Genomic DNA, 17,191 nt, shown 5'->3' with positions numbered 1-17,191 from the left:
CAGGCCATGATTTTGACACCAGTTCTAATAGCATTTTCTTGGGAGAAAATGTTCCATTAATAAATGTCTACCACATCTATTTTCTTCATATTTCTTTTGCTAAACATAAGCTTTCATCTCATCTGCTAAAAAAATATGATTGCACAATAGATTTTACAGCAGAATGTGTTTATTTTTCCAACTTAAATCCTAAATGGAAACTTGCAAGAAAATCAACATGGAAATAAATACATTCCATCACCTCCTACAGAGACTATAGGTCAGCCATTGTTGCCACTGGGAATGTGTTCTTATATATACCTTAAATATGATGGCTTTTATTAAATATTAAAATAGATTTTCAGTCCCAAATGTATTACATACAAATATATACTGTAGTATTAGTACTAATGCATACAAACTAACAGTTTGGTAAAAGCTGTTGTCTACTCAAGTTCTCTGGGTCTGTGGGGGAAGTCACACGCTACATTAGATGACACAGAAGGCAAATGCTTCCATTAAGGGAAAGGTGCAACATTTCAATCTATTGCATGGTCTCTTCTTTAATAGTCAAAAGCATTTGAGAGTAGAAGCACACCATAGTCACACATGACGATGGACCGAGGAGTGTGCAAACTGAACATTTGGAGATGAACACAGCCACTACATCTGCCTGTGTGGCTGGTGAGGATTGAGAAGTGGTCCCAGTTATTTTAACGCTATTCCTACTGTCTACATGCTCGCTGATGGTCGTGACGGAGACCGAGAGATCAAACAATCGTCTTAGTCCACTTCCATCTCCTTTGCTGTATGTTTCGTGTGCTGGCTTCCCTTGGCATCCCCAGTCCCATCTGGGCCTTGCTTTGAGGTCGGGCCGTTATTAGTGGCGCCGCTGTTTTGGTCGATCACCTCGTGCGTCTCATCCAGTATGGGCTTAGACCTGTTGATCACGGCAGCACACACATCCTGCACCTCCTGCATGGGGGGGGGGGGGTCACAAGTGTTGAGTGTGTTCAAGTCAGAGCTGATATAGCGAGACGCCGAATGGGGGAATAATTGACATCACATACCTGTATTTTGGCAATGATATCTGCTACTTTGACAACGGGGTCTTGAGTGACGGCCAGTTTACTTTGCACATTTATCTTGCTATTCATCCACACCATGCTGTCATTCAAGCACTTCTCCACAGTGTTGACATCTTCGGCAGCCAAATGGAGATAACGCTCATCCTGTGGAGAATTTGCAGTCACATTAATCATCATGGGATACCAAATTTTAGGTTATTGACAGTTAAGCTAAAAAACATTCAAACACTGGCAAAATTTGACGTCTAAACTGTCTAACACAAAACAGTTGCAAAAACATTCACATCTGTTGAGAGATAGTTCTTTTTTTTTTAGAGGGGCGGGAGGTTTGTTTTATATTTTGACAAAAAGGGGCGGGCACAGTCGAAGACTGGTTAGCATGTCAGACTAGCAGTGCAGAGGTGCAGGGTTCAATTCCGGCTCCGTAGTATGACCACATACGAAGCCCACTCTGCACAATACGCAGTGAGCAATTTGTGTTTTGCAATATTTAGATAAATCACACATACAAAATAAATGCTCACCTTGTGCTTGTAAGAGTCCACAAACTTCATGTAGAACTGTAGCCTCTTGCCAAGCTCCTCAAAAGCCTTTGGCCGGTCCTCGTGCTCTCTGTGCCGGTCTTGAATAGGCTGACCCAGACTCTACAGAGGACAAGCATGCATGTTCTCGAAGCACACACTATCCAATTTAAAAAATACCTCTAATACAAACATAAAACAAACCCTGAGTGCATTCAGCTTTTCCTCATAGACATCTTTGGATTGGTCTTCCCCTTCCTCATAAAGCCAGTTTTCAGTGTCCTCCAGAAGCAACGTCAACCTGTTGCTATCCTATTGGTCATTGGTCACACACGCATTTTAAGAATTAATATCCATGTTCTCATTCTTCCAACACGACACAATGAAATAAAAACAGCACTTACTTCCTCTGCGATATACTTTTCATAGATGCCACAAAGTTTGTTCCGGAGATCATAAACATATTCTTCCACAGCGTTTTTAGCATCATTTGCCTCTTTCACCTGTTTGTCTTGCACAATCATTTGACGCTGTAACCAAAAAAAAAAAAATTAGTTTTTCCAGAAAATGGTGATTCGAGCTTAGTGATTCGAGCTACAAATATGCCGCTGCTTGAGTGAAATGAAAAAAAAAGTAGTCTATTGCCTCTTGTGGGCAAGGAAAGCCTCACTCGCAGGTGTTTATTGATCAGATAAACACACAAAATGAGAACCTTCCCAAGGAGTTGCTGTCACACTGCACCACAGCCCAAGACCGGCGTGTGGCGCATTTCACTAGGCCACTTCTCGAAGAGGCAACATACGCATAGCACGCTACAGTAATCACACAAAAACAGCTTATATCCTTAATATTTATTGCCTTTTCTAAAATACTTGTTATATTTTTCATGATTAAAAACAAAATGGTGTCATTTTAATGGAGAATTGACATTTAAGTAAATGCACATTGAAATATCCTCTAATTAAAACCATCCGCGACAAAGAAAACCATTGGAGATACTCACCTCAAACTTGAAAAAGTTGCAAAGCACCTCGCTGTCAAGCTGTCTGATATTGCTGGCCACAATGGGCAGCTCAGCACTCTTCACCTTCACTTTGGCCTTGCTCCCTGCTACTGCTGCTGGGTCCTGCTGATCCCCTGCATCAACAGCAAGCCCCTGCGCCACATAACACACTTGGCAACTCTTTTGACGTTACAGCCTGACTCATCAGGACAAAAAATATGGTAATTAATGGAAGCTACTTGATTGAAGAGTGGATCACTGTCATGTGTCAATCTGTTTTTTTTTTTATTGTAGTGGATACTCCCTTATGAATAGTTTCAGTGAAGCATTTATAGGCATGGTCGTGTTTAATATAATTCTGGAGAGGAAATGACAGGACATGGTGGACCTTCCGGCTAACCTTATTGGTGCAAGTGTTGTCTTCATTTGGCTGCTCCCCCTGGCTTTGGACTTCCTGATCTACCTGCATTTTGGTCTGACAAATATCATTGATGTTTAAAAGGAAATACAAACATTGAATCGATGTTTGATAAATTGTATTTGGTAAAAAAGCTCAAATATGAAACTGGAATTCGCCTACCTGCTCCTCAACTCTGCCTTCATTTTGCACAAGCGGCTCAGCGTCAATCTGCATGTCCTCCCCTTCTCCTTTCTGCTTCTCAATCAAAGACGCACTGGACACGCTGAAGATGCCGTGGACATTAAAGCGCACCTTGACCTTCACTTTGGAACTTTCTCCATCTGGCTGGGGCACCACATTCTGGACTGAAAAGCATCCTGGCAACAGAAGGGCGGGAACACTTGCTGAGAATAAAATTGAGAGCCTCAAAGCTCAAAGTGTCGCTGATTTTTGGTTTATGAGACTTCAGTATGATATTCATGGAAAGACACTGAGCACAGAATAATCAAATATTACCTATCCTACAGTCTGGATATGGAAGCTCGTGAGGGCAGCTGTAAAAGGCTTCAAGGTCAAAAGGCTCTTTCTTATGGAAGGTGATGACTTTGGAAAAAGGGGCCGCATGATTCTTACTGAACACCTCACACTCCCTAAAACGAAAGGAAAAGGAGGGAATCGAAGTAAGATTTTGGACACTTGAGCAAAAGACCATTAACTCTTTCACTGCCATTGACGGATATATACGTCAAAAAATGCATTTTTTTTTTTTTTTTAACCTGGGCTGGCAGTGAATGAGTTAATGGCAACTATGAGAAGTGTGATGATAGCCATACAACCGGAAGTTGAATTTGTTATGACATATAGGAAAGGGTCTGACTACTCAGTACAGCCAATAAGATTAGAGAAATTGATCACCATTCAGAAAAGACTTTGAAATAAGAGAAAGCAAGTAGAAGTTAAAAGGAACAAGAGATTTTTCAAAAAATAAAATCTAATCAACGATTCAGGACAAAACTGATTGAACATTGTGTTTCTGTAAAAGTAAACATTTTAACAAGCAATCATATTGAAAAGAATAACTGAAGCAGTAGTTTTGTTAACGATTTTAAATTCCATTTTAACTTTCTGGGGCGAAAGGGTGATAACCCTTTTCCTGAAATTAGGACAACTTGCAAATCAACCAATGGGAATATTTCCCAAATGGGCGTAAATTGTTTTATTGAAATAAGGAGTAAACGCCAACTCAATATTCTTCATATTAATTATGCTACGATTTTACTGGTCGCTTTACATCAAATTACACTGTGTGTATCCCCTTGAACTAAATGAGTTCGAATGACACGCCTGGATTGTAAAATGGGCCCTCACCCGAGTCCATCCTCTGTTGGTGATTTCCAGTGCAGAGTAATGGGGAAGGGAACGGCATCGGTGATGGAGAACTCGCGCACTTTAAACGCTGGAGACAAGATTGCACACTGCAAGAGAATGACAGTAAGATTTATTCTCAACAGCAAGAAATAAAAAATGAAAATGGTAACCTGAAGAGCAGAGCCTCTGGCGACAGCCTCGTCGGCGTTGAGCGTGGTGCTGACGTCTTTGCCAAAAAACCTGGCGATCCGGTCTTTGACGGCCGGCATTCTCGTTGCGCCTCCGACTATCTCCACGGAGTAGATGTCGTCCCGGCTCAGCTCTGCCACATAAATTGTTGACTTAATATTACCTGACATACCTGAGAGGATGAAATCATAGGGACGTACTTGAATGTTCCAGCGCGGCCTTCAACGGCATTTCGACCCGCATTAAATACTGGGCACACATCTCTTCAAAATAGCCCCTGCGGATTGGAAACAAGGTCAAAATCACGTCACAAGCTATCACGCTGTATTACAATGTCTTTATTTGGACCTGTTCATCCTGCTGGAAACGTCAATGTCATTCATGAAGCACTCGATGTTGAGCGGCAGGTCTGAGGAGTTGGCACTCATGAGCTTCTTGAGCTTCTCGCACTCCTGATGCAGACGCAGCACAGCCCTCGGGTTGTCTCGCACGTGCAGCTTGTACTTGACTTTGAACTCCTCGCAGAAGTAATTCACCAAAGCCTCGTCAAAATTACGACCACCCAGGTAGGGGTCAAATGCCGTGGCGAGGACCTGGCGACCAAGGATGGCACAGGTGGAGCTCGGTGAGGAAAAGGTTCAGGGTGAGAATTGTGAGGAGGGGAAAAAAATGGAAGGCGACAGACCTTGAGTTTGCCTTTGTTGAAGGATGTGATTGCGACCTGGTAAGATGAATGTCCCATGTCCACAAACACAACATTGCGAGGCTTCTCCTCTGGAGTGGGAAGGTCCTGTTTGTAGATGCCATAGGCTAATGCCACTGTCAAATAAAACAATTATCTTAAACAAAACACATTTCTTAAACATTGTAAAATTATGCTTATTTTATGTGTCCACTATAAGGTATAATAGTCTGAATTACAATTCATATTGTATCTAATATTTTATATAGCCAGCACTTTATTTGAATGTTTCTCCTGACCCCCTTTTGAGATTGCTCATTGACTCACGACTAAGGTGACGAAAAATAGTCAGGCATGTGACTCTACCTCGTTGCTGACCACTTTTTTTAATGTCATCCTCCGACCGCGCTACATTAGCAGGAAGCGACATTGAAATTTCTTCTCTTTTATGATGCAACAACAGGCGTCCCCACATTGTCTGTAACTGTTATAGAAAGTGGCCTCGCACAAACGGTTTCCATGTTAAAAAAAAAATAAATAAAAAAATAATTCCCACTATATTTCATGCAAAGGATCATGGGGTGTAGAAATAAGGTAGATAATCCGTATATTTTATCTTCAAATTTATGAAGTTTATTTTTTTTCATGGTTAACCAGTCCAAGGTGTGGCCCGCCTCCGCCCCAAAGTCAGCACGGATAGGATCCAGCCCACCTGCGAACTTAATGAGGATGAGCTACTAGCAAATCATATTTGTGGCGGTCGGCACAAAACGCAAGACATTTGTAACAAATTATGTAATTTACTTATATTTGAGTATTTTGTTCGTGACATCATTAGGACTATTGATTCTGACTCACTCATACAGGACGTTGCAGGGCGCTCATTTGACAAAAAAAAAAAAAAACATCAGCCAGACAACTGGACTTTGCTGGTTGTCTTAAAACACGTTTTGGCCCTCATTTGAAAATGTTTCATCAGTTCATGCAACAACACTTGATTAGGACTGACCAGCCTGAGTTTATGCTCCACCACTATGAATGGTATCATTCTTTAGGGATGCAAAACCACCATCGTTCAGATGCCTTGCAGAGACGCTTCTGTCGGGCCAACGAGTCGTTGAGTTGAAACGCCCTCATTAATGTTCCATTCAGTTATAAAATTGTCGTGGAAATAACTCTGCAGTCAAACGTGTTGCGTATTTGTCGGTAGAGGTGAAATGATTTCAACCGCATGAACTGATGAAGCCTTCTCGGATGAGGTGCGAAACGACAACCGGTGCAGTATGACTTGGATGAATTAGAATATTCCCATTTCTTGGTTTCTCTGGATCCAAATTTGATTCCTCGTCTCATTAACGGCTCCACGGCCTAACAATAAAACCCTTGAGCCAGAAAGTAGCTGACTACGACTACGTTACAATTCCACTGACCTGCGGTTGTGTCGTTTATTAGCCGTAAACAGTTGAGCCCTGCTATTTGCGTAGCATCCAACACGGACCGTCGCTCAGCATCTGTAAAAAAGCAGGGGACCTGCAGAATGTAGAGCACCAACAAACATGGTTGGATTTCTGAAGCTTTTGAGTGGAATCATCAAAAATGTTTGCAACACTCACAGACACCACGCAGTCCACTACGGGCTTTTTCAGGGCGCCCTCTGACGTCTCCTTCAGCTTGCTGAGCAGCATGCCTGTGATCTGCTGCACTGTGAACACTTTGTCCTCATCCAAATAACGCACCTGGGAAATACAATTTGCCATTAAACTCACAATTATGCGTTACTTACTCGATTATGAATTTTGGGTTGTGTTCGAGGTTTAGGGTTCTAAAGTTGCAAGACAGGAGAGATGATTAGGGTTTGAAATTACGGCTTTAAAATTGCATTTCTAGCCAGAGTTCTGTTTCATTTGGGTATTTTAACCTGTTTAGCTGCTTGGAGGATCTGTTTACCTTTTTTTATGCCAAAACAGTTTTTCTACCAACAGGAGAGCTTGGTATATTTCCTCAGATGTTATTTCTATTGTGATGGATTTTTATTGGAAAATGCAGTTGGAAAGAATGACATTTGAGAGGGAACTGACATAGTGAAAACGGAACAAAGCGGAAAAAATCACAAATAAATTTGAGGGATATAACAATACAACGGCGTCATCAAGTTACCATATTAAAAGCAGCACAGCAGTTAAAAAAAAAAAAACATGACTTTTGGCCCACTTCAGCCCAACACACCATCGTGAACTACACATTCTTTGCGGTGCTGAGCCAATATCAACACATGACAATAAAATCACTAGCCCAACCTATTTCTTACAAAATCATATTATTCCTGCCTTCCTTCCTTCGTCGTCCTTCTTTATTCCCTTCCATTCATATCATCCTTGAATCCTTCCTTCCAAGCCAAGTTAAAATTCTGTTTGAGATAACTGCTGTTGATTACCTTGCAGACAAATCAAGTCATGTATTCTTTCATTTATTATCTTAATGGCATACTCAGGTGGAGATTCTCAAATTTAAAATGAATCATCCTTGGAAGAATGAATGCACCGTTCTATAAAAAGAACACTCCTCTGCGAAGGTAACACTAACACTATCGTGACATTCGGGTACAAATGTTTAGCAACAAGGCTGAGATATATGAAATAAAATGATGGATGGATTTTATCAACACTTCACCTTCAGCCCAGTGGTTCCATCAGACAGTCTATGCAAACTGTAAGGTAGTTTGTTTTTTTCTGCTTGCACAAAGGGGTCATCGAATGCTCTGCCATGGAACCTTTTGAAGCCATGGACTGTATTCTTGAAGTTTGTTATCACCTAGAAAAGGGGGCAGAGGAGCACCATTGCACATTGAAGTCACTTTGAATAAGTGGACATTATGGGGAGTGTCCTTACTTGACTCTTGGCTGCATTTCCAATGATGCGATTTTTGGCGGCAAAAGACACACAAGCCCTTGATGAGGATGAGGAGAGACAAGTGCATCAGCAGATGAAGTAAACTATGGTGAAAAAAATCAAGCTAAGCTATTCAGCCAACAGAGAACAAATGTAATTGGCTGTCTCTGTGAGAGCAGAATGCTTTTTTGCAATTATGGACATTTCACAAGGGGGTCTGACGACACGTACAGCAGCAGGATTGTTCAGCTTCAAAAACCGCCATCCAATTCAGCCATTTGTTAATATAATCCTTCATGGGAGAAAGAATGATCTATCTAGATATTTAGAGAAGGAGATTGTGAGCTGGCGGCCTGTCGCAGCTGACTTTGGGCAAGTTTTTGGAATGCGGGTGGAAGTCGAAGAAAACTCCATCGGGAGAACCACTAGCTACTGAATTAACTTGCTTTCTTATTTTTACGCAAAAAGTGATATTGGTTTCAGATAAAAGGAAGAAAAACGTGTGTAGTTTTATTGGTCATACTTGTTTTGTGATATTTTCTGTATATAAACACTAGAAAAAAATCTTTCCAGTTTCATTAGTATTTTATAATCCTTGAGGGGGAAATTAAACCTACATACTTTAACAACACAGATCCAGATCACATGCATGTAGGAATCCCGAGATGAGAGTGAAAGGCTTGAGTTGGGGGAGGCTCAAGGGCACCTCGACAGTAGGCTAAGAAACTGGCTTCGACTAGAATTTCTCCAACAATTAGTTTTACATTTGGTCGCAGCAGGACTCAAACCGATCCTCTGGTTCCAAAGCCCAAGACCCTCCAGATGACAGATTCTGCCTCCCCAATATGTATGTTTTTGGACCTTACAGGTCCAACTTTCTTCCTATGTGTAGCTATTTCAGTATTTACCGTGAGTATAATAAAAAGCTCTGATATATAGTTGTAGGTTCAACTGTTACTTGACAGCATTAGGAAGTAACACGCCACATTAACACATGTCAAGTTGCTTTCGAGCTGTTTACATACAAATATTAACAGAAACACAACAAAAAAAAAACGAGGATGTACATTATGAGGTTACTTGTACTGCCAAGAATTACAATTGCTTGTGTTGACATTTTGAGTTCATTTTGACCTTTGTTAACCTGCTAGGGTAAAAGTAAAAGGCCCTCCTCTCATCCAGAGCCAGCAGCATCCCTGGCTGCTGCCAGCACCAGCATCGTCAAAGCGTCACACAAGACGCAGACATTGCGTAACAAACTCGCAACGGGACCGCTTTTCGCCACGATGACGCTTCTCTTTTATTCATTTATTTATTTCATTAATTTTATACTCACGGCGTGCATCTGTCACTGTATTCGTTGGCGATGGTCTCAATGCCGCCACTCCTGGCTACAGCGATGTAGCAGTTTAGGAAACCCACATCAATGCCGACCACTGACATGATGGAAGCTCTTATTTACCCTCCTGAGAAACTTATCCTTTTGCACTTGTCACCTTGTGAAGAAAACAGTATTACACTATTCTAGTAGAATAAGAAATTATGTACGACTCCGATGGAAATCGACACGTCCGCCAACTACAGGTGCACTCGATAAATTACGCGACGTTACGTAAATCGGGTTGTTTATAGCCAACTCATCCGGCGTAATCCCGAGGCCTACGATGACCAGAGCGGATTCTCCCGTTCCGAGGCGACCGTAAACATCACCAAAGGCTCTAAGAGACTGATGCGCTTTAAACCCGCCTCCACACGTCACTGATTGGTGTGTCAGCCTCACTGCCATGACGTGATTGGCGCGTGTAGCTATCGATAACAGAACGATCTAGAACTCGCTGGAAATGGGATCCTTTGAAAACGTCACAACAGCACTACGATGACGAAGATAATTAATGATGTTCATCGTTAAAAAAATACATAAATAAAAAATGAGCATCCTCACCTGGAGCAGTGTTTGCTTGCTTGAACTTTTTTCTTTCTAAATTCGTCTATATATATATATATATATATATATATATATATATATATATAAAATAACATTCTTACTTGGAGCGGTATTTGCTTTCCTGAGTTTTTTTTATTTATAAATTTATCCGGATATATATTTAAAAAAATAATAATAACATTCTCACTTGGAGCAGTGTTTGCTTTCTTGAGTTTTTTTTCTTTATGAAATAATCTGGATACAATGCTATGAGTGCAGCCGTTAATTGTACCCCACACGTGTGATCTCCGATATAAAGCGAATTAAATATCCACCTAAAAGTAAATCACTGACTACATATAAACAACTTAACTTAAATACATTAGTAATGCAATTGATCAAATCATATTTTACAAAAAAAAATGCATACTGGCGTCTGTTTACATTCATTAATACAAATTCATTCGGTATTAGGTCGTTTTTTCCCCTCTGCTGAGTTGCATGCAGACGGATAAATAACTCCAAGAGTACCAGCGTCGTTATATTTCTGTATTTATAGGATATCTTTTGATTGCAAATTCCCTTTACTGTTGCTGGATTAAAGCACGGACTGTTCCTTCTAATAGCCGCACTGAGCTGGCTCAGCGAGAACAGGAAGTGCAAATCGTGTTTTGTTTCCTGGTAGCATTCTACGTCCAATAAGCAAGTAGGCTAACAACTCGATATTTAAGCCATTTTGGCACAATGGGACTGTTCGGTAGAACACCAGAGAAGCCACCGAAAGAGTTGGTAAGCACCGATCACTAAACAATCTTGACAGCCTTTAAGAGCCTCAGACAAAAGTCAAACATGATAGCGCTAACTTTGCTAACGTTAGCGCTCAGCAACTCACGGTGCAATCCTTTTTGAACACATTGATGGCTGAATGGCGAATATACGTCTACTTGAATTCATGTGTCATTTGCGTTTGTGTCTCAATGAACGGACCAGCCGGTTATAAATAACGCGGTTTGATGGAACGTTTGTTAGCCAAGCTAACGTCGAAGCTGGGCTGCTGTCAATCATCTGGATGTAAACATGACGTTATACAGTGACCAAATGTACGTATAATTTCATACATTAACGTATTCAGCGGAGGAAGGAATGGTCTCCTCGACACTTTTTAGGGTTTCTACCAGGTTAACACTCCCATCGGCACTTGAAACCCTGACAACTGGCCCTGAAACCCTAATTTAAAACCTTAACCCTGTCAACAATAACTCAGGCTAGAAAACGGGATTTGAAACCGTTAGTACATATCAAAATCCAGTGTAGAACCGAAGCCTAGCCAGAAACCTTACTTTGAAACCTTAATCCTGTCTTCAAACCTTATTTTGATACCATAACAGTTGCCTTGACACAGTGTTGAAACGCTGACCAATGCTTCATTGAAGTATGACTTCATCTGGAGAAGCTTTTAATCAAGTGGATGCAGATGGACGTCTCACAATTATCGGGAAAGGTTTGAGGAATATTGCATTTATATAAATAATGAAATATCATTTTCAAAACATTTCACTCATTTTGCCAAATAACTCCACGAAGGAAGATAATGCCATAGCTGCGCGCAGTCAGTGCAAATCACATGTTAGATGAAGTTAGTTTGAATCAACAAAATGACATACAATTATAATCTTGTAAATTATGTTTTGCCATTCACGGTTTATGTCGCCATGGGATCGCAGTTGCAGAGTGACATCACATTGTCGGTGTTGTCTCCACCAACTGCAACTCTGACATCCAAAATCAAAGGGGCATTGTCGTACACTTTACCTTGTCTGTTATCACCTTCCTTTAATGTAGCATGAGCCCTTAGATACTGAACGCATTTTCAGTTGACAGCAATTGGCAAAATGGCTGCCCGCTGAGATGGATAAAAGACAGGTAGACTTTACTGCTTAATTCATACTCCACAAACAGAATATTAATCAGAATGTGTGTTTAGGCAAGTGGGGGTGCATCAGAACATATTGTAAAGATTTTTGCTTGACTTCCCTTATTAAGTTCCACTGTTGTATACTTGCAACAAATGGACGTGTAATAAAATGAATTCAATTTGAAGTGTATAACTTCTTCTGGCCCATCCTGTACTTCATTCTAGATAAACGAGTGGACCCAGAAAATTAGGAAGGAATCAAGAGGGATTGACAGACAAATTAGAGGTAAGGAAATCGCACGATTTACACCGTAGATGGGCACTTAATCCTATTTTGCCAGATCTTCTATCCTCTGTCCGTCTTTATTCATAAAGTAATCGTCCTGCGTCCCCGTACGTCTTGCGACCTTTTAAAGCACTTCGGTTCCTGCGTTCCACCAGTCTGAGCAAGAAGAGAGGCTAATGACAGGTTTAATCATTCATAAACATTAATCAAAGCTCATTACCCGGGTAATTTCCTATTCACATTCACTTTCCGTAAACTACAAAACACACCTGATTAAACGCCACAATCGCTATATTTAGCTATAAAAGCTAATAATGGCCAAGCATAAAACATTGGACTAATCCTTAGCGGCCTCCCCCAGAAGTCTCAAAACAATGTTAAAAAAATGATTTGAATGTAATGTTGGTGTCAAGAGGTTGTACAACAAAATATTACCTTTAGGGGAGCGTGATTTTTGTCCTGTTTATTTTTAAATAATTCTGTTGAACCGCTTTCATAAAATGTTAAAATGCAACTTTTGTCGCCTTCCAGTTATTTCTATGACTCCTGTGGGTTTTTCTTTCATTTACAGGGGTACAAATAATTTTGTCTACGTATGTAGTCACATGGATAATTTGTCACAAGCAAATGAGGTCATTACATCTTTTTTTTTTTCCTCGCCTGACCCAAAATTGAATTAGGACAATTTGGCAGAGGATAACTAATGAATGATGATCTGGTTCAACAACTTTAAAATGATTCAAAACATCTCATTGTTTACCTTGAATGTTTATAAGTCACCAGTCAGTGCATATTGATGACATCAAGATTGCATTCCTGGGATACATCCGTTCAGTTTATATATACTGCATTCGCTTTGGAAGAGCTCTTTTCCACATCTGCAATTGACCTGACTCTGATCTGAAGATCTCTGATTCCATGGAGGCTGCCATGGCGCATTTCCCAGTTGAGCGCAAAATTGCTGAATTGAGTGACTTGAATGGTGCAGTGTACATCCGGCCGATGTAAAATAATAAATTCACATCTTTTCTTCCAGATATTCAAAGGGAACAGGATAAAGTGAAGAAATCCATTAAAGATGCTGCCAAAAAGGGTCAGAGGGATGTTTGTGTGATTCTCGCTAAGGAGATGGTTCAGTCAAAACGAGCTGTCACGAAGCTATACTCCTCCAAAGCCCAACTCAACTCGGTGACACTCAGCATGAAGAATCAGCTTTGTGAGTTTTGCATCACAGTTCAACTTTATTTATACTCGAGTAATACCTTCAAATAGGGTATATTTTGTTGTTTATTTTTCCTAGCTTTACTGCGCGTGGCGGGTTCTATGCAGAAGAGCACAGAGGTGATGAAAGCCATGCAGAGTCTTATCAAAATCCCAGAGATGCAGGCCACCATGCGAGATCTATCAAAGGAGATGATGAAGGTCAGCAGACATATTTACAAATAACGGAAAGTGGCTTGCCAAAGTATTTGTCCGTTGAACCTTTTGACCTCTAACCACATTTCAGGCTTCGAACATTATTACATACGATGGGAGTTTTTTTAGCGAAGAATCAACACCAAGTGGGACACAAGCGTGAAGTGTGAACCCTTTTTTTTAAGAAATAAAAAATCAAAAGTGGTCAAGTAAAAGCAAATTTACTGTGATTCCAACTGCGTGTCTATGGGGTATGTTTCTGTCTATTTTGCACATCGACAGGCTGAAATTTTTACCCGTTCTTCCTCGCAAAAGCTCATTCGATTGTAGATGCTGCTTTATGTTTAGGATCATTGTCTTGCTTCCAAAATTTCCCTCTAGGTGGCACTATCCATCTTCCTATCAACTCTATCTTCCCTGTCGCTGCTGAAGAAAAGCAGTGTTACGTTTTACGCCAAACAAAAAGTTTTGCATATAGTCCAAAAAGTTGCATTTTGGTCTCGCCCGACCACGTTTGGTGTGTCTCCCTGGTGGCTTAATTGCAAATTTCAAACTAAACTATTTTTAAATTTCTTTGGGAAATTCCTTTCTTCTTGCCACTGGTCCAAAAAGGCCAGATTTGTGCAGTGCGGACAGATTCCCCCTCCTCAGCTGTGGATCTCTGCTGTTCATCCAGAGTGATCATGGGCCTCTTGGCTACATCTCTGACCAGTGCTCACCTTGTCTGAGCTGAAAGTTTAGAGGGACGACCGGTCTTGGTAGGTTTGCAGTGGTCTGATACTATTTCCTTTCAATATGATCGCTTCAACAGTGCTCAGTGAGCTGTTTAAAGTTTGTGAAATCTTTTTGCATCCTATATCTCGGAGCTACTTGGTGTTTTCCTTGGTCTTCATGGTGCTGTTTGCTCCTCAATATTCTTTTAACAGACCTCTGAGACCATCACAGTGCAGGTGCGTTCATACTGAGGCTAGATTACGTCGTCAATCGTTTAGGTCAACATTGGATCATTTTGAACTCATCAGGGAACTTCTGGAGTGAGTTGGCGTGACTAACATTAACAAGGCCAATTATCACATGCCCCACCTTTCTTTATGACGTTATTTATTTTATTTTTAAAGTATAAAATACAGTGTTGATTTCATTCCACTTCACATTTGTGTCTCTTTTGGTTTTGACTCCTGGGGGAAAAAAAGTCATATGTATATTTATGTTTGAAGCCTGAAATGTGCCACAAGGTTAAAGCCGAATATTTTCGCAGGCCATTGTATTGCCTCTGATGCAATGGATGCCCTTCTCTCAATTCTTTGCCATTTTTGTTCTCCACTTAAACAAATTTCCCCAAATAGCACAGCTCCAGATACCTTAACAAATAAATATCTGATACCTTATAGTCTTGAAACGGCTTATATCAGGAGCATCATAAACTGAGAGCCATCTTGTAATTTAATAAAAGACCCTCTTGTTGAGTTAGATGTTAGCCAAATAGAGCAACTTATGTGTTATGTTTCCAGGCTGGAATCATTGAGGAAATGCTGGAGGACACTTTTGAGAGCATGGAAGATGGAGAAGACATGGAAGAGGAGGTTGAGGAGGAAGTTGACAAGATCCTCTTTGAGATCACAGAAGGTGATGATGACATGTCTGAGCATCTTGCTGTCTTGGAGTTGAAGAATGACACGTATATGACTAAGGCCCGATTTACACCCATGGTTCATGTGACCAATTTTTATTTTTATTTTTTTGCTTTTTTATATCGGACATGGGGGTGGGTTAGCGGCATAGGATGGGGAGAAATTACGGTTAGATGTTCTCAGTCCTGAATGAGACCTCTTCCAATTGTAAATAAAACTAAACTAATTTTTCATTAAAATACACCAATCGGTGCCGTGTACGGACCTACGACTGCTCAAACAACACAAAAAAAAAACACCCGATGGAAGTAGAAACTACAGTGAAAGCAAAATGTGGTCTAAATATGCGACTGTATATTCGAGGATTTCCATTGTTAAATATGCAACAATTGACGACAGCGATAAGTGGAGAAATTCTTAGGTTACTCGTAATTAAATCAATGGCACAGAGAATGGGCTCAGCCAACTGAGTTTTATGTAACATTTAATATTTGTAATGTATTGTGTATTATAGACAGTGGGTAATAATCTGTGATAAAGTGGGACTATATTTATTTTTTTCGTCTCACATTCTCTGAATGCATTTAAAGTTATTAAAACATACTTTAACATATTTAAAACACTTATTAAACCAGACTTTTCACAGTATTCCTTAGTACCTATTTTCACTCGTTCTCCGTTCGCCAAATATGCCTAGTTGTTTCAAGCTTATTGTCAGTCCCAGTTGAACTGTTTAACTGACACATGAAACAAAGTTGAATCAAACAGTATATCGAATTTGCACACTGAAATTTTAGCCATAACATGTAATTTCATGTAACGCGCGTTTGCTAGCTTAATGCTAATATAAAAAGCAAAAACTCAGACGGGTTAATAGATTTTAGGATTTTTGTTAATCATACACTGCTTTGGACCTTGCACATGAAGCGTAAATCCACCCTGGCTCTGCTTTATGTTTAGGTGCCCTCGGCAAAGCGCCCAGCAAAGTCACAGACGCCCTACCCGAGATGCCCTCCGGTGCCACCGCAGCCTCGGATGATGAGTCCGAGGAAGACATTGAAGAAATGCAGTCCAGACTGGCCGCTCTCAGGAGCTAAGTTGGCGTTTGTTGTAGACAAAACAGCTTTGAGCTGTTGGAGTACTTTGCAATCCTTTAGTTTCATTTGCGCATTATCATCTGGGGTTATATTTGTGCTTGGGACATTCATGTCACTTTTGATTTGGTCAGAAGATTTGTTCTTTTTTTTTTTTAATTTTCAGTGGTAACCCTTGGTAAATTTACGATCCAAAGTCAATTAGAAGGTTTGGAAAGTGTAAATAATGTACGTGTGAAAAGCCTACTGTGCCTATAGTGCTTCATCTTACTCCTCTTCTGTCCTATGGTATGGACACCATGGTATTGTTGGCTGTTTGTTTCCAACTCACCATTGACAAAATGGTCACTAAAAATGTTGACATCACTAGTTGGTCCTTGTTAACTAATACACTACAGTTGGTGTGTGCATTTGTTTTTAAATAGACCTGTACAGTCGGTGTCTTCCTTATTATATGAATTACGCTTGTCATAAAAATGCACGCATACTCCCCCCAACTAATTTGTGCTGCGTTAACACTCGACGTGTCCAAAGTTGTTTCATGAATGAGGAGGAAAAAGTGCAAAGGCACTGGAATGGATGGTTAGTACAGGGAATCTGTATTGTGGAAGTGCAATGTGTGTATATTTTTTTTCTATGTACGTGGGGCAAAATAATAAGGAAATAAACTTTTAAGGACAACAGGACTGTTTCTGAAATGAACAATATTTTATTCCTTTTGTTTCCCAAAAGGTTAACCCGTGATTATGTATAGCAGGACATTTTGCCGCTCTGACATAGCTGAAGCAAATTGGATCAAATGTGTT

At 40.4% G+C, this 17,191-nt stretch overlaps 2 protein-coding genes across 2 annotated transcripts; one reads left to right on the top strand and one right to left on the bottom strand.

The window, feature by feature from the left end:
* Nucleotides 1–147: 147 nt before the first annotated feature.
* On the bottom strand, nt 148–9,852 carry hspa4l (heat shock protein 4 like). Its single transcript, XM_088318064.1, has 19 exons — nt 9,456–9,852; nt 8,120–8,177; nt 7,901–8,041; nt 6,844–6,966; nt 6,661–6,760; nt 5,234–5,367; nt 4,897–5,141; nt 4,749–4,825; nt 4,530–4,681; nt 4,360–4,466; nt 3,508–3,641; nt 3,172–3,368; nt 2,992–3,066; nt 2,592–2,744; nt 1,993–2,118; nt 1,793–1,900; nt 1,592–1,711; nt 1,050–1,211; nt 148–954 (listed from the first exon to the last, which is right to left on the bottom strand). The coding sequence occupies exons 1-19, from the start codon at nt 9,560–9,562 to the stop codon at nt 763–765; spliced, it is 2,511 nt and encodes an 836-aa protein (XP_088174190.1). The 5' UTR covers nt 9,563–9,852; the 3' UTR covers nt 148–762.
* A 720-nt stretch (nt 9,853–10,572) lies between these two features.
* Nucleotides 10,573–17,068, top strand: chmp3 (charged multivesicular body protein 3). Its single transcript, XM_088318056.1, has 6 exons — nt 10,573–10,832; nt 12,184–12,244; nt 13,281–13,460; nt 13,545–13,666; nt 15,172–15,286; nt 16,252–17,068. Exons 1-6 carry the CDS (start codon nt 10,788–10,790, stop codon nt 16,386–16,388), a joined length of 660 nt encoding a protein of 219 aa, XP_088174182.1. The 5' UTR covers nt 10,573–10,787; the 3' UTR covers nt 16,389–17,068.
* The last annotated feature ends 123 nt before the right edge of the window (nt 17,069–17,191 follow it).

The sequence above is a fragment of the Idiotropiscis lumnitzeri genome, chromosome 1 (assembly GCF_059441095.1).
Source record: "Idiotropiscis lumnitzeri isolate Australia: NSW breed Sydney's pygmy pipehorse chromosome 1, RoL_Ilum_1.0, whole genome shotgun sequence".
Classification (NCBI taxonomy): Eukaryota; Metazoa; Chordata; class Actinopteri; order Syngnathiformes; family Syngnathidae; genus Idiotropiscis; species Idiotropiscis lumnitzeri.
This window is presented reverse-complemented; position numbering and strand designations above follow the sequence as displayed.